The 26,761-nt window shown below is 39.8% G+C and overlaps 1 protein-coding gene across 5 annotated transcripts in view; it reads right to left on the bottom strand.

Annotated features, from left to right (window-relative positions):
* The window catches only part of PHACTR2 (phosphatase and actin regulator 2), a 307,677-nt gene that overhangs the window by 73,181 nt on the left and 207,735 nt on the right, over window positions 1-26,761 (bottom strand). For 2 of the 5 annotated variants that reach the window (XM_023183772.3, XM_023183775.2), the window contains exons 3-5: window positions 20,397-20,477; window positions 15,279-15,437; window positions 3,659-4,196 (exon numbers count right to left, since the gene is read on the bottom strand). In XM_023183772.3, the coding sequence (XP_023039540.2) occupies window positions 3,659-4,196; window positions 15,279-15,437; window positions 20,397-20,477 (778 nt within the window). Of the gene's footprint in view, window positions 1-3,658; window positions 4,197-8,868; window positions 9,109-15,278; window positions 15,438-20,396; window positions 20,478-26,761 lie in introns of all 5 variants that reach the window. The other 3 variants (XM_023183774.3, XM_023183776.2, XM_023183777.3) reach the window with 2 other exon arrangements.

Raw genomic sequence — 26,761 nt, 5'->3', positions numbered from 1 at the left:
TATACTTAATGAGTTATATTATGTTATAAATGATATCTGATGTTAAATATACTCCAAGTTTGTATTAATCAACTCATGACTTACCCCTTATGTTTCCCCCTCAGGTTCCTAGGCACACTGGACAATATAGTGCATTCTATAAATGTTTGTGGAAATGAACTGCACAAAGTAACCTTTTGGATATGGCCTCCAAATGGTATTATTAGTTTTTACCTTATATTGTATCACACATATGTATTACTGATGAAGCTGCCCATGAATGGAAGCCTACCAAATAATTACTACCCTGCCAGATGGGAAGACAGGTAAGTATTTTTATACATAGCCACTTGTCTTCTGGAAAGTTTTGATATTTGTCTTCCAAACAGAAGTCTCTTCATAAAATGACAAGATTTTCACACATTAGTTAACTAAACATAACTCAGAGGGAAAGTTCTAAGTAAAGCAAGTGAATAAGAGCCAGATATTCTAATCCAAATATCCACTTGAAAAAGGCAGAAAGAATTTGGAAGGAAATTTGAGAGGCTACTTACTCCAGGTTCATTAATTCAGGAGCAAACACAAACCATCCCTGTAGAATGAACTGAAACGTAAATTTTGAAAAATATACAGAGAAGAAAATCCCTATGGCCTCTTCTAGGAAAGCATTATAACTACCTTGATGAACAGGAATATCTATTATAAGTAGCCTCAATGGCTAATGATGTCCTAAGCTAACTCCCTCTGATTATAGTCCCAGTAGGAAAGAAGAGCAGATGCGTACCTCTTTGGTCTCACAGTTCTTCATATACTTGAGATGAAGACTGATATTAAGCCCCTAGTATGTTGTGTGGTGCTTAGCACAATAAAATGTACTCCTTAAATATTTGTGGAAATGAACAGGATAGTCAGGCCACCATTGGATGTGAGCTCTCTAAGTGTTTAAGACTATATCAGGAAGCACTTTATATGTTGCACCTTATTCTTTAGTATATTGAACAATAATCCCATATACCCAATCTAGTTTGCAGAAATTCAGATGTTACCTTAAACATTATACTTCCTGCGCACATCAGACAATATTTTGGTAAAAGCTAGTCTCAACTATATTGCCTTGCTCACTTTTGTATCCTTGGTGCTTAGTACATTGCCCAGCACAGAAAAGGCAATCAAATAATATATGCTGTAAGAATGAATGTTCAGTTCTAATGGCTGGAAATAATTGCAGTGTTGGAAAATACTCAGTATAGTTAAATGAAGACATTTGCTATATGCTGGAAGTATTAAGAATGCTGCTAGGGTTTGAATGTGTCCCTCAGAATTCATGGGTTAAAATTTAATCCCAGCTGCGTGCGGTGGCTCGTGTGTATAGTCCCAGCACTTTGGAAGGCCGAGGCAGGCAGATTATAAGGTCAGGAGTTCGAGACCAGCCTGGCCTATATGGCGAAATCCCATCTCTACTAAAAATAGAAAAATTAGCCGGGCATGATGGCAGGTGCCCGTGGTCCCAGCTACTGGGGAGGCTGAGGCAGGCGAATCGCTTGAACCTGGGAGGCGGAGGTTGAGGTGAGCCGAGATCATGCCACTGTACTCCAGCCTGGGTGATAGAGCAAGACTCCATCTCAAAAACAAAACAAAACAAAACAAAACTCAAAAGAAAAAACTTCATCCTCAGTGCGAAAGTGTTGAGAGGTAGGGCCTAGTGGGAGGTGTTTAAGTCATGAAGGCTCTGCCCTCATGAATAGATTAATGCCATTTTAAAAAGGGCTCACAGGGGTAGGTTCACTCTGTTGTGCTCTCTGCCCTTCCACCTCCCACCATGTGATGACAGGGAAAGAAGATGCTTGCCAAATGCTGCTGCCTTGATCTTGGACTTCCCAGCCCCTAGAACTGTGAGCCAATATTCTAATTGTTGTAAATTACCCAGTCACAGGTACTCTATTACAGCAGCACAAAATGTCCTAAGAAAGACACCATAACCATTCATTTCAATAAATCCTGTTTTCCCATATCTTTTATTAAAATGTCAAACAAAGAAAATAAATTAATTTGTAATCTGACATTTATTTTTTCTTGGCTGTCCTTCAAATATTGGTGCTCAAAGTGACTTAAAAAAAAAACCCAAAGAAACTAACAGAACAGAAATGGCAGTAGAAGTAGAAGCCATTGCTTTGGAAAACATGAAACTATTCATTCAGAGCATGGAATTGGGTATGCTTCCTGGCTTCACCACCACCAACTGGGCAGGCTGGTGCAAACGATTTTAGCTCTCTCAGTGTCAGTTTTCTTATCTATAAAACAGGGATACTTTTGGGAAGACTTGTATAAATAAAATGATAATACACGTACAGTGCTTAGTTCCTGACATTAAACGAATATTCAATAAATAAAGGTTATTATCATTAGCAATTAATTTAAGTTGATATTTTAGTCTCTTGATCAAAACCAACCTAACTAATGTAATAATTTTTTTAACTCTAACATGACAGATTGTTTTGAAAGAGAACCTTTTACATGATTTGAAGAATGAATACAGGTTTTGTTCTTAGACACAGGAGCAAAAGCCAGGATGCAAGTGCTCTAAGCCATTGCTAGACAGAATCTATCATTGCGTCTACTATACACTGACAGCCATCCATCCCTTCATACCTGTGTGACAGGGCTAATATGCTTTATTTACCTGTAAGTAGAATATTTGTAGGACTTTGTGAGTGATGAAATGCAAAGAACGAAAGAGAATGAGGACCCTTGGATGAACCCCAGGTTTCCAGTTTGGGCAACTGGGTGATGGTAAAGCAATTAACCCACCAACTGGATGATGGTGAGGTAACATGAAGTTCCTTGGCCCATTTTGTTCAGGCACCTTCTTAAATGAAACAAGGACTACCTGGGCACTATCTTTTATCTTCCATTATACTCTATAAAATCTAGCAACAGGGTCATCTTATCTTCAATGCTGCTTCCACAATGTCAAAGTAGGCTGACTTTATCTATAATGATCTTAAATCCCTTTTTTATTTTCTTTCAACAATTCAATGAGCATCCTTTGTATGCCTATGGCATATCAGACTCTGGTCTGGTTGCTGGGCACACAGAGGTATATAAGACGTGTTGGCTAATTCTGTCCCACAGGGTTGTCTAAGTATAGTAGACACAACCACCAAATCTGTGTAGAAGTGTTGAATGGTTTCACAGAAGACATAACATTTAAGCTGGGTTGGAATTTAAAGGAACAAGAAAGGGGACAACTCTAATGCTGGAGGAAAAAAGAGTTCACCTTTGAGAGTTCTATTCTGATCTTCTTTATGTTCTTGGAGAAGGGGAAGGCTCAGTAACTTGCTGACATAAGTGGGTGAGCACACTGGTAAAGTGGTAAAGATTTAAAATAAGCACTGAAAGGAAAGAGAAGGGAACTGTGGACTGCTGAGCAGTGCTGAAGCAGGTTCTAAGTGTACTTGAAAACACTGATCTCAGCTCTACCAATGTAATTTTCTCCAGCAGCCCTATGCATTCTCAGGGCAGGGTTCTGACAAAGCAATGGCTGCATCACATGTATGCCCACCTAACACTCAGTAGATTAAATTAGAAAAGAAAGCAAACCCGGTTGCTTTACTTCCAACAGAATATATTAGTGAACTTTAGTTCTCAGATAAAATAGGGGGTTTGTTCCCCAACTCACCATTTTGCATTTTCTCTGTTAACACTTAAGCCAGTGCCTGAGTAGAGAGTGGTTCTGTTTGTTGGCTCTTCAGCCCAAAGAAGCTGACTTGGGTCTAAGGCAGAGACGGGCAGGTCAGCTCCAACGCTGACCAGGACAACTGGAGTGTCAGAGGCAGTAATGCACTGATCCTCAAGAGGGAGAGTGGGGACCGGAGGAGAAGGTGCTGGAGCCACAGGGGGTGGAGGGACCACGGACTTGGATTTGCCTGTGTTCTGCTCCTCAGCTCCAGGGACAGTCTGTTGGAGTTTGAGACTCTCCACTCTGGTCTCTGAAGGCTCTCCTTTAAGGTCGGCTATGCCAGAAGTGGTTGTGTCTGAGGACAGACGAGAAGTCGTTGGCTGCTTGCCAGTTTTTTTCTTGCCCTTGGTGGTCCCCACTGTCCCTGTTTTGCTAGCAACTGTCTCCTTTGAAGCTTTGGGACGAGATGAGGTGGATGAAGTGGATGGCGAAGTTGATGCTTTAGAGCCAGTTGTTTTTTTTGAATGAGAGGAGCCAGCTACAATAGAGAGACTTTGCATTAAAAAAAATCAAGGAATACAAGGCTTTTAAAAATAAAGTTACCGAGGTGTAACTGTCAACAACATTTAAAATGTTCCCATTAAAATTTGTTGAATAAATGAATAAGAAAAAATAGGCTAATCATGATAATGGTCTTGTCTTCTGCCCCTCCCTTCCTCCAATCCAGCAAGAAGCAAGTGATGTTTACGGCCAAAACTTGGAGGAACGAGAGCCCTCTGTGTTCTCCCACCTTTAGTCTTTAGCTGAGCCAGCCAAATGAAGAATCCTCTGCTCCTTGTCTATGGGTCACTTGAAAAAAGCCCAGTATGCTCTCAAGAAGGAATGTTATGGTGTGTACAGGACAGACATCAGCAGCTAGCTGGGTGTAGCACACAATTGGGCTCATTATAAATTATACATGTTCTATGCTGTCTTTCTAGGAATAGAGTGGTGGCCTGTATTCAGAAGAGACTGGTGTATATATCCAGCTCCTTTCTGGGTCAAAAACAAAATCACTCATCTTACTGCTAAAAGAGTAAAACCCAAACCAGCTGTTTCAGTAGCTCCAGAGAAGAAAGCTCACCATGCTGGCCTCTACTTCTATCTGTAGTAGAGATGGGGCAAAGGGAAAACTCATGGCCACACAGGAAAGGTACACTCCCTTCAAAACATCAAAAGGTCAGGAAAAAAAACTTTTTTACAAAATATGTTTACATGGGTTGCTCCTTCTTTTTTGTTGTGTTTTTTTGTTTTGTTTTGTTTTTGTTTGTTTGTTTGTTTTTGTTTTTTGAGACAAGGTCTTGTTCTGTTGCCCAAGCTGGAGCTCAGTGGTGCAATATCGGCTTACTGCAACTTCTACCTCCTGGTCTCAAGTGATCCTCCTGCCTCAGCCTCCTGAGTAGCTGGGACTACAGGTGTGTACCACCATATCTGGCTAATTTTTAATGTATTTTTGTTGAGACAGGGTTTTGTCATGTTGCCCAGGCTGGTCTTGAACTCCTGGGCTCAAGGGATCCACCCATCTCGACCTCCCAAAGTGAGAGGCTTTGGTGGCTCCAAAGAATTACAGGCGTGAGCCACTATGTCTGATCCTAAATAAAGTGAAGGGAAAGAATATCATTCTCAGGTCTTCTGACCCCACCCTTGCAAATGTGATCTTCCTTAATGCTTAAGTTCCAAGAAGGTCTTCATTGAAGGATTGCTATGGTATATTTGCCTACTTCTGGATAGGGCACCCTCAATCAAAACAGTTTCAGAGCAAAAAGATTAACTACTCTTTTCTTTATGTCATCTTAGTAAATATATGATGATAAAAGAAACTCCTATGAGAATATTCTTTTCTTTCATGATCTATAAATTTATCCTAATGGCTTCTTCTGTTATAATGTTGTATGTTCCTTCTTTTCATAAAGGGTTAAACTATCTTTCATAGAATGATTAGAAAATATCTTGTTAGCATTGTGAAGCCAATCGACACTATATACGGATGTTATTATAACTTACCTCCGGTTATGACTTTATTGAAGTCAATTGGGAGGGTGAAGAGATGAAGAATAAATGAAAGAATAGACAATGAGATGTAAGACTTCATTAATTCTGATTAGACTGATACTAAAGAAGCCAGTCTCATTTAGTGACAGGCTCCAGGCTTAAAAGGAATCCCTATGGTTTGGGGGTCTTTATTGTTTAAGACATGCATAACTAGAATTTTTCTTCCCCAAATCTAGACCTGTTAATACATCTTTATAGAAAACAACCTTCCCTAGCCTAGAAGTCAAATTCATTAAGTACACTCCCTCAATCTAAGTCCATTCTACATTTACTTTTCACAACAAAGACGTTAAGGATTTGGTGCCTAACCTTGTTCAATTATTTTCTTAGGTAAGTTAAACAGAATCCTTTCCATGTATCAATTCTAATAATTTGTTAAAGAAAATTCTTTTTTTTTTTTTTTTTGAGACAGAGTCTCATTCTGGAACCCAGACTGGAGTGTAGTGGCGCAATCTTGGCTCACTGCAACCTCTGCCTCCTGAGTTCAAGTGATTCTCCTGCCTCAGCCTCCCAAATAGCTGGGATTACAGGTGCACACCACCATGCCTGAGCAATTTTTGTATTTTTAGTAGAGATGGGGTTTTACCATGTTGTATAGGCTGGTCTCAAACTCCTGACCTCAGGTTATCCGCCCACCTCGGCCTCCCAAAGTGCTGGGATTGCAGGCGTAAGGCACAATGCCTGGCCAAGAAAATTCTTTCATCATTAACAGAAAAGTTGATTTTAGTTTGGCTTGAGGAAAAAGACTTTTTTTTTCACTGCCCAGAGTGCAAATTCAAGCCACATTATAATTTTTCTGAAAGAATCTTCTTAAATAACAGGTCTTTGTTGAGATCAAACATGTTGCTTAAGTTACCTTGAATTAAGGTCATGATGGAAAAAAAAAGCCGCCTCTCCTCAGTTAAGTACTTTTGTTGTTAATAATGTGTTAACAATGAGAAACAAAAATCAAGGAGATTTAACCCTACATCTCTGGCAAAGAAGTTGATGTTCTAAAACCAGTATTTAGGTAGCTACAGGTCTATACTAACTTAGTAATAGAGAAAGAATCTTAACTTATGGTTGTTTTAAGAACTTAAATCACTGGACTGAACATCAAGAGTAGCATTTAAACAAACTTTTCCAGAAGGTCCATATTATTCAAATAAAACAAAGTTACCATGCAGAAAGTTCTAAATGGTTACAAATGGAGTATCAGTAGGATCATAAAGGGATATTATCAGTATTTGATAAAACGATCCTTACATGATCGGCTTGTTCATGTACTTAAATGCAACCCCTGTTTCTCTGTGATAGCGTCTGGAAAAGTCAAGCCTTTTACAGCACAATGAATAAAATGACTGCTATTCTCTTAGGAACATCATCAGTGCCTAAATAAATCTTCAAGCAAAATATCTGGAAAAACCTCAGAATCATTTATGAAAGCTATCTCCTGTCCTTGTGTTAATCATCGGCTTTCTTCTGAGGGAAGTAAAGAGAGTCCGAGCCGAGTTCAGAGTGGGCCACTACCACATGGAGAATGGGAAAGTGGAGAAGTTAGTGCAAGACAGGAGCTTAATTCCCAATGACAAAGTGATCGTTCGGGGCTGTTCTTTAAGAAGAAGATCAGTGCCTGCCTCACTTTAAGCAATGCTCCTAGGGTTTGCTAGGAAGTCTGAGAAACACACACAGATCCCAGCAAACGGACACTGATGGGTGAGGACAGCTGGTCCCTGAGGAGATGGCCACTGGGCACTGTTGGCACATCATTCTGGGACATTTCAGTTTAGAGCTTATTAGAAGAGACCCAGACACTAAAGGTCAAAGGCGGGACATGAGGAGCACAGGGAGAGGGACGTCTATTGGCATTCAGAGATCTGTTATACTGTCAACGAAACCACTCTCTGAATTTGAGCATTAAGGTTATGCATCATGAGGAGAAAAAGATCAACACCAAGGCGAATCCTGACAGTCAACTACTAGAAAGTTGCTGTTGATTTTAAGGAAAGTAAGATTTTTTTTTGAGATGGAGTCTTGTTCTGTTGCCCAGGCTGGAGTGCACTGGTGCAATCTCAGCTCACTGCAACTTCTGCCTCCTGGGTTCAAGCAATTTTCCTGTCTCAGCCTCCTGAATAGCTGGGATTAGAGGTGTGCACCACCATGCCCAGCTAATTCTTGTATTTTTAGCAGAGACAGGGTTTCACCATGTTGACCAGGCTGGTCTCAAACTCCTGACCTCAAGTGATAGACCCGCATCAGCCTCCCAAAGTGCTGGGATTACAGGTGTGAGCCACTGGGCCTGGCCTGATTAATGTTCTTTTAAAAGATAAATGACATGGTAGGCATCTTTATTCCTCTTCACTAAAAAAATGGGAGTTTCCACTTTGCATTAAGCATATCTAATTGTAAAGCAAAGCTGGATATATAGGATACATAGTGCATGAAGTTGTTGCAGGTCACTCAAACATCCACTGGTGATGTGTAATAGTAACTTATAACCACATGACACCAGGATGTTTTGCCTTGGAGCACACAAGTCTACAGGGGAGGTGTGGAACATGGAGAGTGTAACTTTCCATTCCACTGAAATAGTTTTCACTGCAGTAGAAAGTGGTGCAGTGGAGCTGAAACAAGTGACATGAACCCTTTGTCGTTTATCAGAAGGGAGACGACTATGGATGCTGAGGATTTAACACATTAACATCCAGCAAATATATCAAAGTTATAACTGTCACTTTTTTATATGCAAACCTAAGATATTTTGAAAGAAAATCCAGCCAAAAAGCCACCCATAAATTCATACAGGTAGAAGGTCAGTCAATGTCTAAATAATGTTAGATCATTGACATTCATCAGGCATACTACTCCCAGTGTCCTTCAACTGGTGCTGATAGTGGATATTCAAGATGAAACCAGCATGTTCACTCAAAAACTAATGAGGTGAACTATTCAACGGGTTGACTTTCCTTTGGTAGAGAGCAACAAAGGAATCTCCCGGGCATTCTTTGTGTCAAAACTGAATCTGCTGGTGTAATGTCCTAAGACACCAAAAGCCCATCACACCTAGAAGAAACAATTAGACCCATCCCAGAGCCAAGCACCCTAGAAGTGACCCCATAGGGCACTAGGGGCATACTCACCAGCCTCTCGGGTCGTGTTTCGGCTTGTTGGCTTGGGTGGAGGGTCGGGGGCCTGCTTACCAGGAGCCTTGGTATTTTTTTTAATGGGAGGCACTTCGTCACCTTTGTGGCTGGCCCCAGCAGTGGCCCCTTTCGGAGGCACAGGTGATTTTTTGGGTTTAGGTTTGGGTCTAGGCTTAGGAGGAGCAGAAGGAGGTAGAGCAGGAGCTGCCGGTATTTCAGAGTGGTTTTCAGTGTTCTCTATAAATGAGAAAGTGAACAGAAGCAGACTGATACAGACACACACTATATAAACACGAGGAGCAAGACGTGATGATAGTGACACAAAGCATGGCTGCTTGGCACTTGGGAACCAGCATGGAGTTCTGCACCAGACAGAGTACAGTTTAGGGTGAAAACAAAGGCTGAAAGACAAACTGAGAAGTGTTCTCAGGGTACATGAATTACCCTTTAATAAAATCAGGTTGTACAAACTACTTTGAAGATATTAGGTTGAGGATGTGTATAAATGTTTGCAAGTCAGGGGCCTCAGTTCTAGCCTTGGATCTGGGGTTGCTGGATGATGATGTGGCCGTGCAGTGCTACATTTAAATTGAACAAACAATGATTTGAGAAAGTTGAAGGTTGCTGGAGAGTGGCAGATGAACGCATTACAGTCACTGCTGTGGGGTGAGGACTGACAGCTGTAGCAACTGCTGGACTCATGGTTACCCTCGAGAACTCAAGTCAGATCCATCTGAAAGGGATCTGTGTTCAGTCTTGCTGTGGTCAACACTCAATTATTTTGTAAGCTAAGAGAGACTCTAGAGAATCTTTTACATGAGGCAACAATGCACTTTGGAATGAATCATCTTCTATTAGCAAAATTTTCTAAAGCTTTCCCAGTACATTGGCAGCTTCCTGTTCTACAATAACTTCCTCTGCCCTTTCCTTCCTTTCTTTTCTTTTCTTTTCTTTTTTTTTTTTGTGTGTGTGTGTATGAAAGAAAAGCTCAAAAAAAAAATTTTTTTTTTTTTTTGAGATAGGGTCTCTCTCTGTCACCCAGGCTGGAGTGCAGTGGCATGATCACAGCTCACTGTAGCCTTGATCTCCTGGGCTCAAGTGATAATCTAACCTCAGCCTCCTGTGTAGCTGAGACCACAGGTGTTTGCCACCACGCCCGGCTAATTTTTGAACTTTTTGTAGAGATGGGGTTTTGCCACGTTGCCGAAGCTGGTCTCAAACTCTTGGGCTCAAGCGATTTGCCCCCCTTGGCCTCACAAAGTGTCAGGATTACAGGCATGAGCCACCATGCCTGGCCTTTTCAAATGCTGTCACGACTATAGGTATAACTAGATGGTGCTGAATCGAAGAAATACTTAGGTCTGTTTTTTAATGTAAACCAAATAATTATTTTTGAAAGACAAAGGCTAAAATTTATCCAAAACTTATCCCTAAGAACAGCAGCTTCTCAGAAGGTTTTGTATAACTGGAGGAGAAAGAGTATTAGTTTCTCGTTACTGAAAGACAGTGGAGATGCTGTAGGTTCATTCATATATTCACATCTGTATTCGTTCTAATAGTGGCTGATGAGAATTAAACTAAAATACCATTCTGGTCCAAAGAGCTAAGCAGCATTTCTTTAAAAATGGGGCACGATAAAAAACATTAAACCATGTAAAGACAAGAACAAGCCTTAACCAAGTCTGTCCTCCCATAATTGAATGATCAAGAAAGAGTTTTAATATTGGAATATATTGCATTTTATTATTATTTCTATTATTTTGTTCCTTATCCTAATGAGTGTGAAGTATGGAATTCTCTTTTTTTAACCACATTCCCCATCAATCCACATACATAATTGCATATGATGACTTCAGTTACAATAGGTAATCAATAAAGCTTTACTTTTAAAGTTCACCTTTGATGCTGCTAGTTGACTTCTTCTGCCTCTGAACTTACTTGGGCTTATTGTGTGAACCACTTACTCAACATTTATCAGAAGCTATTTTGTATTTTTGCCTTTCTGTTTATACATCTTGTCTCCTCAACTAAGGTGAGTATCATGTATATTAATAGTAATGGCCCTCTTAACTCAGCTGGTCTTAACCAGGCAAGTATAAATCACAAAAGTCGGTTAGGTTTGAGAATGATACAAGTTGATACACACCTAAAACATTTAATTTTGACTTAAAATATATAAATATACATTAACTTGCCAGTCTTCTGACATATGGCTGAAGTCTATTCTTTAAATACACCTTTGTAACTTTACTCCCCAGCATAATACCATGAAGTATGGAGACTAAGCCCAATAGTATCATCCATAGTGAAAGTCAAACTGATCTGTAACACATGGCACCTTAATTCTCTTATATACCACAAAATCCATGCATGTTTTATCCTCTCCCTTCATAGCATGTCACTGAGGGGTATTTTTCCTTTCTGCCTAAGGCTTAAAATTCTAAAGGTATACAGGAAAGAATCCAGCTTCTGGGTTTGGGAAGGAGGAGATAGTTCACCAGATTGGTTGGCAATGACAAGACCTACTAGGGAGAAAATGAAACACTGCAAACAGACTTTCTCCTGGCTCCTTAGAGAATGCAGTCACCTCCTCTTGACTCTTTGAACTCTACCAACTATATGTGAACATTTGTCATTCTGGTAATTCTTAAGTTATGTGTGTGCATGTGCGTGTGCACATGCACACGTGTACATGCACGCACACGCAGGGACATATGAGTATGCAAATAGCATAATTTTTTGACTGAATTATAAACTTCTGTCTGAAATTTAAAATTCCATCGAACACAATGCTGTACACACAATGTCTATTCAACGAATGGGACTGACCGTCTGATAGTTATTGACACACACCTCAGTAGAAAACAGATCCTTTAGTTGCAGCTGGGAGGTAATGAATTAAGTCAAGTTGTATATTTTACACTTACCATGTGATCTGAAGACCTGATATAAACTGATGGCATATAGGAATATTATCATTTCAAGAGAAGGTTAAGAAAGGCCTGCCTAGTCATTCTGGCTTGATAAGGACGCTAGGCTTCCCAGCAATGAGGTCTGGAAAACAAGCTGTTTCCCGTACTTTCAGGCTTGGCTCCTTCGCACACTGGAAGGTTTGAGCTCAAGGATATTCAGAACAAGCCTGGGGCTGCATGTGGTCTTCACCCTGCCTAGAATGCAATTCTGATCCAATTCCTCTGCTTCATTTGACTACCTCCTTCCTGTTTCCTTTATGTCTTAGTTTGTAAATATCTTCCTCCCAGAACCAATGTTGGTCCTTGCTGTGAGCTCCCTTGGGTTGTTGTGCTCAGGCCTTCTATGGTACTTCGCATCTTGCATTGCAATTGCCTGTTTGCATTCTGGTCTCCTCACAGGTCACGCTCTTAGGGCAAAGGCCATTTTTCATTCACCACTCTTCCTGGCCCCTAGCAGAGTCTCATCCATGGTAGACCTTCACTATTTGTGGAAGAAGTAAGTGTCCACCACTTGTTATTTCATTGAAGATTTTTTTTATAATAGCTTAATAAAAATAATGTCAAGCAAGATTTCTTGTGAGAGTCTTATAAGATTTTATAAGAATTCTTATAAGATTATTATTATTTTCTTTTCTTGAGACTGGTTGTCACCCAGGCTGGAGGGCAATAGTGCCTGACCTCAGCTCACTGCACTCCGCCTCCTGGGTTCAAGCAATTCTCTCTGCCTCAGCTTCCCAGTAGCTGGGATTACAGGTGCTCACCACCATGCCCAGCTATTTTTGTATTTTTAGTACGGATAGGGCTTCGCCATGTTGGCCAGGCTGGTATTGAACACCTGACCTCAGGTGATCTTCCCGCCTTGGCCTCCCAAAGTGCTGGGATTACAGGCGTGAGCCATAAGATTTCTTATATTTAATACCAAGCTTTGTTTAACAGGGAGCAAGTCAGTTTTTCTGCTCTCATATATATATAAAGGCACTTACTGAGAAAGAATAATGGGAGACCAAGAGCCCCAAAGACCTTAAGGAAGAAGTCTCTATCTAGTATTAGGCAGAGGAGGCCCAAGACCACCGTACCAACTACAGAATCAGGTGCCTTCAGAAGCCCCAGAATCGCCCAGAGGGCCTGGGTGGAATCTACTCTCAGAGCAAGTGTGAAGGACACCATGTGCCATTTGTTTTGCTTTCTTTGACGGTATTAAAGTATTGAGATACTGTCTTATGAAGAGATATAATACACATCTAGGGCTCTAAAGGCAGATGATATGGTTTGGCAAATATAAGCAAACAGATGACAGAATGCTCTTGAATAAGTTGGCTTCATGCAGGAGGAAAGGGAGCACTGTATCCCAAAATAAAAGGTGAATTAAGATCATGGGATGTTGGGATTTGCATGGTAGTGAGCTCACAGAAGCGGAGCAGAGGCAAAAGTGAAGCTTGAGTTGGTCTTCAGAATTAAAAATGTGTTTTTCTAGAGAAATAAATTGTTACTTTTGTCATAAGGCATTTTCTAATTAACATAATACACTGTAATATTAGTTATGCGTGACATTCTTTTCAGTCTCAGGAAGTGGCTTCTATACCTAGTGCTTCTCCTGTGGCTCTGGTGTGTTCTCTTTCCACACAGGAGAGAGCCGCACTGCCTCATTAGTGGTATGTCAGCATCCAGCCCTCCCAGCTCCTTCCTCGTGTACTACTAGCCAAGCAAGAGGCTCTCTTGGACCTTATCAGACAAGGAAGAATTGAATGTACTGAGTCTAAGTAAAGAAAAACATCTCTCAACTATTCATGGACCCCTAAATCTGCTATCTTCTTTCAAGAACATCAAGGTCTGTTGGTTAATTCATATAAAACTGTCAGGAACTTTCTATTATGTTGATAAGGGAAACACTTCCTTTGATGTCTGGCCAGTCCGGTGACGAATACCCTGCACGGACCAGGCACCAGAGATGGCACTGTTACCTAATACAGGATGCGATTCTGGGATGTGAGAAGGCTGCCAGGGACAAACCACAGACGGATTTGAAATTCAACAGTCTGGCGAGACAGGACAGAAAGACTTAAACAAAAAACATCACTACTTGCGTTAATACTTTCAGCTGAATCCCACTAAAATTTATTTAAGTCTACTTTCTTTTTATGTTCCAGGAATATTATCATTGAAAGTATTAGTTAATTTCATAATTTGTGTACATAAGCTTAACCAGAGTCCGTCAATGGAACAAGGCGAGATAAAGTCCTTGAAATAAAGCAAAATAATACATTTCCAACAGATTATTTACACAGCCTTCTAAAACTTTTAAAGGCTAATATAATGCAAATAACGAATGGCTATGAACTTCTAGAGAAGATGATTTTAAGTTACAAGGTGTGTTTAATAGGGCCATCAAATACTCTTTTTTCCCTTTCTCTCTCAAGGATCTGGGTCAAGAACAGAGGAAGAGAATTCACGTTCATCAGTTTCTAAGAGTTCAAAATGCCCACAGAACACGTACTAGGTTTGACAAAATTTTACCATTCAACTTAGAGACAGACATTATAAAACAGGAAATAGTATATTTCCTAAAGATTCCTTTCTATGCTGCATGGAGGCATCTAGAATCTCCCCCCAAAACCTCTCCTTATAGAAGTTTCTTTTCATGTTTGGAGGTTCCTACGCAGTAGTATCATCACAGCAGTGGTATCAAGATGTCATCAATCCATAACTACGAATTTGTGAATGTTCTGGGAGTCCCTGATAGATACCTATTTTGCAGGTATCTCAATGTACTGTGGCGTATTCACTCTAGGAACCAAGGTCTCTAAAGAAGTCTTCTGGGAATAGCATAATTGCCTCTGGCACATTTTGAAGTTTCCAATTGCGCAGAGGCTGTGGGAATCAGGCAGCAGAGCAACCACAGTCCATGGCATCTCTGGGAGCTATTCCTGGGTCTCTCTCAGAAACATCTGGAACCTACGATACTGGACATGTGGATGCCACCAGCCGAGTTCCCACTGCTGAAGACAGTGCTGGGCTGAACAAGCCATGTGGGTTTTGATATTCCTCCATGCTGAACTGCTCATGGGGCCAGTTGTAACTAGCAGAGAAAGATGCTCAGATTTCTCACTTTCATTATGATCCTGAGACAAAGCGCCTAAGAAACGATAATCTTCCCAGACATCTGTAATGATTAAAGAGGCCACCCCTTCTGATTATTACTTTTAATTAACATTTATTAATAATTAAGAAAATCAAATACTGTGCTTATAAAATGGATGTATCTACCTGAGAAAATCATCCGATTTCACTTTACTAGTTATCATTTCTTTCTTTTTTCCGTTTGTAAACCTCTCCTCTTCAGACTGCTGGTTTTAGAGTCACTAGTTGGAGCCTAAGTGCTGGTTCTAGACATTGAGCTATACTAAAGTAAATAATACGGGTTTCTCTTCATTTTACCTTTCTTATCTTCTGCCTTTTCCTCCAGAGGTGGTGTTTTTTCAGAAACAGGGCCATTACCTTCTTCAGACTTTACTACATTTTCCTCTCGGGTAGATTCCTCTCCGATGGGTATCATGTGCCCGTTTGAATTTTCAAAGTTAACTGTTACATCTCCATCTAAAATGGGAAAGAAACACCTAGATGTCTAACTTGCTGGCTTTCTTAAAAACAAGTTTTCCAGTTACTAGGATTGTAGAATTTGGATTCATGTTTCAGTCCCCGGGAACCAAATACACCCTGCACTGTTTCACCAGTTTATTCAAAATAAAAGAGCTAGAAAATCCTCAGACTTGGGAAAAAGCTGCTATGAGGGAATATCTATGCACCATTTTAAGACAATAGGAATGCTCATCCTAATTATGCAATATCCCAAGGCAGCAGAGTCCCTCTGTTCTGGAACTTAGGTTTGGCTGAAGTCAATACTTATGTGTTTCTTCGTCATTCAGAAATAGAATAGCGAGAGGAATAACCTGGAAAATGGAATAAACATTTTACAAGCACCAAAAACACAAGGTGAATGCAAATACACAGATAACATGAAATGTAATTACACATACAAACAATAAGTGGGAGAATATGAAAATTTCCAAGTACTATTGGTTCCAGAATATATTAAGTATATGATGTGCTAACTTCACACAGTAATATAACTTCTACTCTATATTCAGGGAAAAGATGATAAAAGGCTATTTTCATTTTTATTTCTTTATTTATGGAAAGATTAAAGTATACTCAGGTAATTATTATATATAACTAGCCAAAAAGTCCCTAAGTTGTCCTAAAAATAATTCGAATACATTCGAGAAGAAAAAGCACACATAAAAAAGTAGTCACAAAGGAATTTAAAAAAACTGTAATGGATACAATGTTGAATACATATCTAAATCATAAATGACTAATTTTAACTCCTGTATTGCCATAATTCCTGGTGGTTTCTAAAGTGAAAGAGACTTTGCAGAAACGTTTAGTTCAGTGATTCTTGAAAAGATTAACCCTACTTTCTATCTGGAAAATTTTAAGAGGCTTTGCTACCATTATAAAAGAAAAATTAACGAATGGAAGGTTTGCGCAAATCTAAAAATCTGCTTAATTAGAGCTCTTCCTATTTTTACTACTCTTATCTTGGCAATCGTTATAAAACAGAAACCATTTCCCAAATTGTCATTAAATATGATTGAATTGCTTTGGCTTAACAATAAAATCCATTTGCCTTCTGAACAAACAGGTATGACATTTTAATGCATCAACCACGTATCATGAAATTATGTCATTTTTAGAATGAAAAAGCAATCGTTGCTTAGTCATATAACTCCCAATAACCTATAACTGAGTCCTGTGTAAAACTAAAATAAACAATAATTAAGGCAATGCCATTACAAGTAAATCTCAACTATTTTAATAAAATTAAAGTAAGAAATTTTTAAAGACTATATGTCAAGCAAAGAGAACCCAAATGATTCTTAGTTCCTATTATTAAATCCCAAGAAATTAGCTATAAAAAGGAGAACACAATATATCCAGGTAAAATAAAAATGAAGAATCGAAAATTCCAAACAAAATAGAAAACCACTTGCTTATACATAAAAATCTTCAGTTTTTAGGTAACTCAAATATAAATTTATCTTTGTTTTCTTTGACTTTAGTTGGTAATAAAAGTATATTGAAGTCATGTCAATGACAAATTTAATTCTATTTTAAGCATTATTATATTAAAATTCTTTAATTAAATAACTTATCTATTAAATTTAGAAAAACCTAGAGAGAAATTTTAATAGTCATGACACAAGAAGAAATTGGATTAGCATATGATAGAGAGAAACAGTCAACAATGTGGAAAATACTTTTTTTTTTTTTGAGACAGAGTCTTGCTCTGTCCCCCAGGCTAGAGTGCAGTGGCGCGATCTCGGCTCACTGCAAGCTCTGCCTCCTGGGTTTATGCCATTCTCCTGCCTCAGCTTCCCAAGTAGCTGGCACTACAGGCGCCCGCCACCACACCTGGCTAATTTTTTGTGTTTTTAGTAGAGACGGGGTTTCACCGGGTTAGCCAGGATGGTCTGGATCTCCTGACTTCGTGATCCGCCCATCTCGGCTTCCCAAAGTGCTGGGATTACAGGCGTGAGCCCCCGCGCCCGGCGAAGGAAAACACTTACTTTGAGGCATGAAATCAAGCTAGTTAGTATGAAAATAATTGTAGAAAAAGGAGACACATTTGTGATAAATATGGAATTCAAGAACAAAACAGAGGGGAAGTGAAGTTATTAATTAGTTGGTGTGTATATTGAAAAGGTTTTCTAGTATTGAGTGTTAAGGAAGTTGTTTTAGAATTAAAATAAGTTAAATCCTTGATATAGCGTATGTGTGTAAGTAAAATACAAGCAGAGCAAAGGAAGGCAAGAAGGTGCTGAGCTGAATGGCAGGTGAAAATAAGTGGCCCAAGTCAACACGTCTCACGGGAGCAAAGGAAAAAGAAAACTCAAATCGTAGTTATCAGCTTAAAGTAAAATGAGAGATAAAGCACAAACAGGAAAAGGAGCACGAGGGTGTTTGAAGGGGGTCACCTCCTTCTAGTAAACAGGTGTAGTGGGGATATACTATAGTTAAAGGAAGGAAAGATAGAAAGAGAAAATCATGTATGACCAAAAGGCAAGTGATAAAAGTCCACAGTGGGAGAAAAGGAAAGGATGGTGCACAGGCAAAACCACCTCCACACCCTCATGTCAAAAGCTAAGGGAAAACATGGAGGGAAAAAAGCAGAGGTAAGCAGCAAACTTGTACTAGATCATAGACTTCCCTGGAGAGAAGACGAATCACTGAACTTTTAGGTTGAAGGTATGTCTGTATGTAAAAAAGAGAACCTAAAAGGAAAAATAATAACTGGGAGAGTATGGGACATGATGGGATGGGGTCAAACTCAGGGTAGCTAGAGGGATTTTTAAAGTCTATCTAGCTGACTGAATAAAGGGCTTGATGGACAGGCACTGTCAAGATCAGAGGCAAGGTCAAGAAGATCAAGGCAAAGAACGAATTTTCACTGGCAGCAGAAAGAAGGTTGTTACCAAGAACAGCAGCTTCTAGTCTCTCAGACTGAAATTCTCCAGATAATTGCTTTTGGGAAAATTACAGAAAATTATTTTCTCCAGCGCTCAGCTGAAAAGGGGAAGTCTCCATTTACCACTGGCATCCTCAGGAACCTTCAACCATTAGATAATTTCTACAGTTCTAGATAGGGACGATGCAAAAGCTGGGAAGTGAAATCTAGTAGTTTATGACTTCTCAAACATTAAGCCTATTATTGTATTATGTTAGGGTAAAAAAATGTTTTGTTCTTTTATATTTTAAAACTTTTAGTTTCCACTGCAAAAGTTAAATAACAAGATCAGAGAGTCAGATTTCTGAGAAGTATATGTCAGCCCAAGAAATTATAATCTATGAGGCAAATAATTTCACAGATTAGGCAGAATAAAAATTATTTCTTTAAACTGACTCTTGCTACTTGGTTTTTAGAAAGAGCAAATTCTTTTTCTACCTACAAATTTTAATTAGGAAAAAAAGATGGGCTTTGAATCTTCACCTTTAAACCCATTAACAGTTTCAATCATAAAATTTTCCATTTTGTACTTTCTTTAAAATATTTCTAAATAAATGATGCCTAATAAGTGCATTGGCCCATCCCATAAAGCTGATGGCCCGGTGTTAAGCTTTCAATGGGCGTATTATTTCTCTATTGCCTTCAGAGACATTGGACAGGGGCTTAATTTTGATACTGCAAGTCTACCTTTAAGTTTCAAAAGTTAGAAATATGCATTTTTAACTCTTAAAAGTCTCAAACAGGAAATAAGTAGCTTCAAAATAATAGAAAAACAAGGAAAACATAAAATTCATTCATAAAGTAGAGTAAGAAAAGTTTGACAGGTCAGAAATTGAAGTAAAATACCTAAAATTGCGAGGGCTTAAGAAAATGCTACTATTCACTCCAGAGTTCCCTATTTTCTTTGAATCAGGAGAAAAACAGGAAAGCATTTTTCAGCTCCACTCTGGAATTATTCAGATGCTGGAAAAAGTATGTCATTTTGATTTACAAATAGTGAATGCCAAAAAATGTTAAGTCCTTTGCAAGGAACATATATCAGGAAAACAGCTGTATTATTATTTCAATTTCAATTTCAATTTCAATTCTAAATTAATGCATTTTATTTGTTCCCATAAAAGTACAATAATAACACTTTATTATTACAGTAAATGTGAGGTGAAGGGAGGCATGAGATAAATCAACAATGTTGCAACAAGATGTCCTTCAATTTTAAATTTAATAGCGGAAGCGATAAAAATGATTAGGTATTATTTATTTGGAGAAATAACCAATGTTAGTGTCTTCTTTTGAGGGTCAGTACCGGTTTCTATCTGATCTTTGTCTTTTCTGAACAAAGTTCCTCCTTGGGAAGATAGAGAAAAAAAGAGAAGATCAGAGATAGGGGAAAAAATTAGAAATAATCATTGCTAGGGAAAGATTCAGAGAAATGAAAAGAGAACAATACTGCAAAATTACTTGAGAGAAGGCAGAAAGCAGGTTAGTTTAGTTTGCCTGTTCATGCTTTACTGATTGTACATTTCAGTGTTATTATAGAGTGCAAAGGACAAGAGGTATGTGTGCCTTCTCTCTTCTGTTTTATTGGTAGTCTTAAGAAACAAAATAGCATGAACCAAGCTAAAACTTTGCATTTACTCAAACACATGAGTTTCATGTGAATAGAAAGACTGAAGCTCAACAATAGAGAAGAGAAGGAGCCATAAGCACTTGTATCTCATCTGTATCGGCCTCGGATGTACCTTTGCAGAGTTTTAGGTTTAGAATGACATATGGTGACGGATTCACCAGGAAAGTCACTAGAATTTTGTAATACTTCAGATTCTCTGCAGCTCACAAAGGCATCACCAATGGGAGCAAGGCTCTTGGAATGCAATAATCACTGCTTTACCTTACAAAGACCATGATCATTTTAAATTTCAAAAGAAAACAAAAGAAAGACCAAAGAATGAAGGACCAAAATATTTAAAATGTATGATTAATTTCCTCACCTTGATCAGGTAATTCCTTAAGAACTCCCCTTCTTATCAGCTCCTCTCTACTTTGTCGTGTGGATATCTTCCTTTCTAATACTTTTAAAAAGAACAAGCACAAGTAAGAATCAAGTCATTCCTTAAGATAATTATGAAAAACATTCCAAGTAGAATTGAGCACATTTATTCTGCTCACATGAGGGCTCAAACTCGTTTTCTTAGTTGCTTAACAAAACACATGATCAGAGTTGAATCAACACAGCTATGACAAGAGCAAATGGCTGCAGCTCATGATCTGAAGTCCAGCCGCCATCCCTGGTCTTTCAAATGGCCACCTTTGGCCTGGCTTCCAGACATATTAGTCCATACCAGCTAGAGAGCATAAAGGCTGCTTCTAACGTTGAAGCTAGAAATGTCGCATTCTAAAACATACGATTCTATGGATATGCAGTGTATGTAGAAGATATGTATGCTTACATTAAAAAGAAACATAAACATTCAGTAAATATTCTGGGCAACCCATTTGTATTCCAGGAAAATGATTTATTTTCTAGTGTTTTCTCTCTCACTCCATCTATTACAAAAGCCCAACACATCATATTTCTATAACTCTTTCTCCTGCATTCTCACTAATTCTGGAGAGTTCTGGTATATTACCTGACAATCCCCAGGTCTTAGGAGGATGGAGAAGGCAATTAAGAATAATCAGCTTTCAGCCAGGAACAGTGGCTCATGCCTGTAATCCTGGCACTTTGGGGGGCTGAGGTGGGTGGATCACCTGAGGTCAGGAGTTCGAGACCAGCATGGCCAACATGGCAAAACCCCATCTCCAAAAAATACAAAAATTAGCTGGGCATAGTGGTGGGCACCTGTAACCCCAGCTATTCAGGAGGCTGAGGCAGGAAAACCATTTGAACCCAGGAGGCAGAGGCTGCAGTGAGCCAAGATTCCGCCATTGCACTCCAGCCTGGGCGACAAGAGCAAAACTGCATCTCAGAAAAAGAAAAATAATAACAATAATCAGTTTTCACAGACATGTAAAGTCATGGGAATCTTAATATTGATTCTTTCTTCTTCTGGAAGAAATGTAAATTCCTGGTAGAACTTCGAGCTGGGGCTTGGGAGCTTAGCAGTGTTCTCCTTGAGTGTGTATAGTATTAAATCCTGTGCTCTACATGTCCATGCAACTGCAAAGTCCATTCCTCACTTTCAGGGGCCAAGAAGGTGCGTAAAATTAACACGTGGTCATGTCATCTACTAATCCTGAGTCAACATTTCCCAAAGTGTGTTCTGCAGAACTCTATTTCCTCCAAACCCTCTGTTCAAAAAGGTACTTCGACACAGCAGTGAAGGGCCAGATAAGGAGTCTAGAGCACTTTGAAGAGCAGGAAAGCTACACTGTTAGAGAACAGGCAGCTACAGTAGCATGAGATTTCTGACGCTCCCCGATTCCTGCTCCTGGCCTCATAATCTGCAAATCCTGGAACTACTCTAGACAACATCATTTCAACTAAACTAAAGCCATTACCCCAAACCAGGCCCTGCCACATCCAAAGGGAGCAAGTGATAACACTAAGAAGACATTTGTGATAACACTAAGAACATGTTTGCTCAGAGGTTCCAGGGCCTCAAGCAAGGACACTGATAGGAGACAGGGTGTGCCCTGGGCAGCCAGCTTTGTAGTAAGTGCATGAAAGTCTTCCATAAGTGTTTGCTAATTGCATGCACCACAGAATAGCAACACTTAGTTTCTTGAAGAACCTGGATTTTTTTTCCTTTCTGATAACTAGAAATTGTGTTTTCCTATTTAAATCCTGGTTGCTAGAAAGATCAGAGTAAAACTGGATATTTGACACAGACTTCATATGACAATTCATGGATGGAATCTGTTTCCTCCTTCTCTAAAACCTGACTTTATATTTTATGTACAATATATAAGCTCTTTACTGTAAGTTTTGTCAAACAGTTTTTTGGATAGAATCAGAACAGAAACAAACAGGAAAATGAGTGAATGAATGAATATATGGTCAAAAGAAGGCCAATGAACAGCTGATGGGTTTAAAAGGAGACATACACAAAAGACTTCCCGCCCTTTCTTTAGATTCCTCACTCACTCCATTCTTCCCATATGCCTTCCAGAAACAAGTAACAACAGCTCACTTAAAGGTTAGTGATTTTAGTGAAAAAAGTTAACCAGGCAAGGAGTTTTTTTGTTTGTTTGTTTTTTGTTGTTTTTAACTGGGAGTTCTATTATGTAAAAAGAGTGCTGTTATTTAAATACAGTTTCAATTTGTTCAGCCTCTGGTCCAAAAGGAGAGAACTCTTATCAATGCAGGAAGCCAAAGAATACCCACAATGACAGGTGGGACACTGCTGGGATTTTGCAGGTGCTTTAGAAGGACGTTGACCACTGTAGCCTCCCAGGGATTGTAAAAACCCATTCATGCTTGACTGGGCTCTGAGGAGTGGCAGGATTCCGTAGACCTTCTCCAACAGTTGTCTTGGACTCCATTCCTGGGGACAGGCCCAGAGATTCACGGCTGTTCTGCCCTACACTTAAGGATGAAGGTAGCAACTGCAAGAGCAAGTGCCTCTGGCCTAGGGATCAGGCCACATTCTCGCAAATCAAATGCACTGCCAATTCAGAATTCAATCATTGTGGCTGTGTCTTCCTAATCGGCCCTTTGCTCATAAGAAACAAAATTTTTACTTGTTTGCTGCTTCTTTAAAATTACCCAAAACACCAAATGGCTACCAGGAGTCCTGGATTCTAGTCCTTGAATTCCTACAACTAGTTGAGTGACCCTGGGCAGTCACTTTGAGTTCCCGGGCCTCTAATACATTATCTGTAAAATAAGGGACAAAATTCAAGGATCGCTAAGGACAATTCATAAAGCTCAAATGCTGTGTGATCCTGTATCATTAATTGAGGTTGTCTGTAATCTCTGCTTCGGGCACCTTTCAAAAACGTTCATTCTTGCACTAAAAAATCATCCGATAGCCTGGAACATACCAGGTTTCTTATTCTGCCTTTCCATGATGGATTCCGGAGGTTTCTTTAGTTTTAGTTTTGAGTTTTCTTTTGCTTAAATTCTAATTTAGTCTCAGCTAAAAATTCCCCCTTTCTTCCTTGTAAACTAAAAATTCCCCCTCTTTTCTTCCTTGTAAACCCTGGAGCTTTGAAGCAGCAGCCTTGGCTTCCTGCCAAGAATCAAAACCAACAGCTTTGTTCTTTTGCTCTAATTCCTATAAACAGGCTCTGATAGGAAAATGCCGTTGGCTATTTGTTTGGTCTTTGGCTGAGAGCATGTTTAACACACAATGCAGATACCTGTGTACAGGGCCAATGAGAACAAACTGCAGGGACTGAGCACGGAAAGTATGTTGCTGGCGCACAACATTCCAACCACCGCTCTCACAGCAGTACAAGTATCTCATTCTTCACCTTTTAAAATATTTGCCTCTTGTTTATATAGTGCCTGCATGTTTGCAGAGCACATTCACTGGACACTTTTCCATGGGCTCAGAGGGAGTTTGCATTGCAATGAATCTGAGAGGTCATTCTAGTCCAACACACCGCACAAAGTAGGGGCTATCTCAGAATACTCCTGAGATGTGCTCACCTGCTTAAAATCATTCAGAGGGAAGATGCTCACTTTAAGGCATAGCCCACTTCAGTGTCGATCACCCTCATTTAGAGGAAGGTAATCCAGAGAAGGAGTCAAATCGCACGCCCTGTAACTTCTGCACATCAGTCTAACCCAAGCTCTCTGTAGCTGTGGACTAGAGTCAGTTGTTTGTGAGCAGAAAACGGCATCAGTCGGCTCCAGGTCATCACTGAGAGCCTGCTGTTATTGCAGCCTGCTCGAATCTGATCCCAAGTATCCCACCAGCTGCTCTTTGACTTTGAAGCTCACACCAATCTATGCACAGAAATCTATGCACCGATCTATGCACCACAGCTACAGCATAACCAAGATACTACCAGGGAAGATGCTAGTGGGGCACGGGTCGCTGAATGTAGCTGAATACAGTAGCTAAGGTGTCTCCATGAAAAGTATTACCACCAGTCGAGTAAATAAATGGCCCATGGCCTGTCACTTTTATCCCAATTGGAAAAGCATAAGAGCTTTTTTATACCAAGATCAAACAAAGCCATGATTTCTGCATCACTCTGCATTGGGCTAATTGACGTTTTGACAGTTCAATTCTGATAACAACAGTGCACGCTCAAATTCTCTCTGGGAAGTGAAGGAAGCACTGCCCTGCATTTTCCTGACTTCATGCTTATACTCTGCTAATCTTCCCAAAACTTCCCATGACTGCCCATCTCACTTCCAATAATCTCTGAACTCACCGCAGCACCTTAGGCTGTCCCTCCTATCACGTGCCTGGCTCCTAAACACTCCCTTCTGGCTTTCGGCTTCAATTCCTTGGGGCCCCGCTGCTTCTCCCCTGAGGTGTGGCCCCTGCATGGTGGCCTCTGTGCTTCCCAGGAGGCCATCTCCCCAGACACCTGCTACACTCACTCCATCTTGTCCCACAAGTCTCTGCTCAAAGGTCATCTTAGTAGAAGTCCCTTCCCTGAACTTCTGGTATAGAATGGTTATTCCCCTTCCCAACTTTATGTCTTCTTTTCGGGCAAAACCCATCATCACCTCTTAACATATGGAAGGATCATCTCGTTGAGAACCAAAATTCTGTTTTGCTTACTGCTGTGTCCCCAGCGTTTACTTACAGGCTGTTGGCTTTGTAAAAATATGTGTATTTGTTGAATAAAATAAAAGAAAATAAGCTAATCATGACAACGGTATTGTTTCTGCCCCTTCCCAGTCCTCGATTTGGGAGAAAGGAAGTGAGGCTTGTGGCAAAACCCTGAGGGACAAGAATCTTCTGTCTTCTCCCTCTTTAATTCTTGGCTGGGCCAGTCCTAGGGAAAAAAATCTCAACCTTCTGTCCTATGGATGATCTGAAAAAGTCTCTGTATGCACTGAAGAAGGGAGCTCACAGTGTGTAGATGACAAACGCCAGCAACTAGCAGGGTGAAGTACACGACTGGGCTCCTCATAAATTAGAAATGATTTATGATGTCCTTCTGGGCACGGAGAGGTAGCTGTGGAGCTGCACTCAGGAAAAGAGGTTGGAGCGTATGCCGCTGGCTTTTTTCTGCAGATACTTGGCCGGGATTTCATATTACTCTGGAAATATCTGTGAGAGTAAATCTTGTAGTCAACAAGTCACTTGTGTTTTTCTTTGGCGAGGAAAGAGAGTCCTAATTCTCAATTCTAACACCATTTAATGACTGGGCAAAATAGAAGAGCAAATAGAACACTATTAAATAAGCGTGCCATGTTATCTTCTCAGTTCTGAGTACTGAATGGCTTCACTGTAAAACTGTGACAGAAACACACAAAACCATTTGTCTCCTGTTGAAAGTGTTCTACAAGAGCCTGGCTCGGCTTTGCCCCTCTTCAATAGCAATTGCAGAAAACAGAATGTCAGAAAACGGTCTGCTTTTAAAAAGATCTTCACTAAGGCAGAGCTAAGTCATTTAAAGAAACAACCATCTCAATGCCACCCAACAGGACATTTGCAAAAACCTTCCAAAACATCCCAAGAATGTACGCCAGAGATACAAAGCCAACATCCCCACCTAAAAACACTCAGGGGTCTGGCGATTTTTTTGTTTATCTGCTCCAGCCACTCCCCTACTAAAGAATTCTACAGTCTGTGGAACAAGTTGGACTTGGAACGGCAGCCAAGCTTTATAACCGGTCCCAGCGAACCATTTGTCCCGTCACTTTCCTTCCATCTCTTTTTTGCAAGCCTAGCATTAAAGTCAAACTTCTTGCCATTTCCTAAACATCTCTTGCAGTTCTTCAGCTCCATTCCTTCACGTATTATTTCTTCTTCCTAGAATTTAGACTGTTTCCCTATCACTCTCCGGTGAAATCTACCCTAAAATTTTAAGTACTCTTCACACAGTAGAGCTGCATGGAGATCTCACTATCCTGATGGGCTAGAACTTTGTGTTCCAAAAGCGCTTTTAACTAACTTCTCTGTGCCTCAACTTCCTCATTTGCAAAATGGAGAGAGAGCAACTACTTTTCTGGTTCTTTTGGAGACTAAATAGGTTAAACCAAGTAAAATACTTAGACCAGTACCTAGGATCTAGAAAGCATTCAATACATATTAGCTATTAACTATTATTTCTGTTATAGCACTTACTAAGTTGTTCATTACCAAATTCATGTGTATGCGACTGCATATTCACATGATTCTGGTCTAAGCCTTCTGAGGGATGTCGTGCTTATCATTTCATTCCCATAATGCCAAAAGTAATATATTGCACAGAGTAGACATTGGGGACCTAAGTGTCTTTT

Source organism: Piliocolobus tephrosceles, chromosome 5 (genome assembly GCF_002776525.5).
Source record: "Piliocolobus tephrosceles isolate RC106 chromosome 5, ASM277652v3, whole genome shotgun sequence".
Taxonomy (NCBI): Eukaryota; Metazoa; Chordata; class Mammalia; order Primates; family Cercopithecidae; genus Piliocolobus; species Piliocolobus tephrosceles.
Note: the sequence above shows the minus strand (reverse complement) of the source record. Positions and strands in the feature narration are given on the sequence as shown.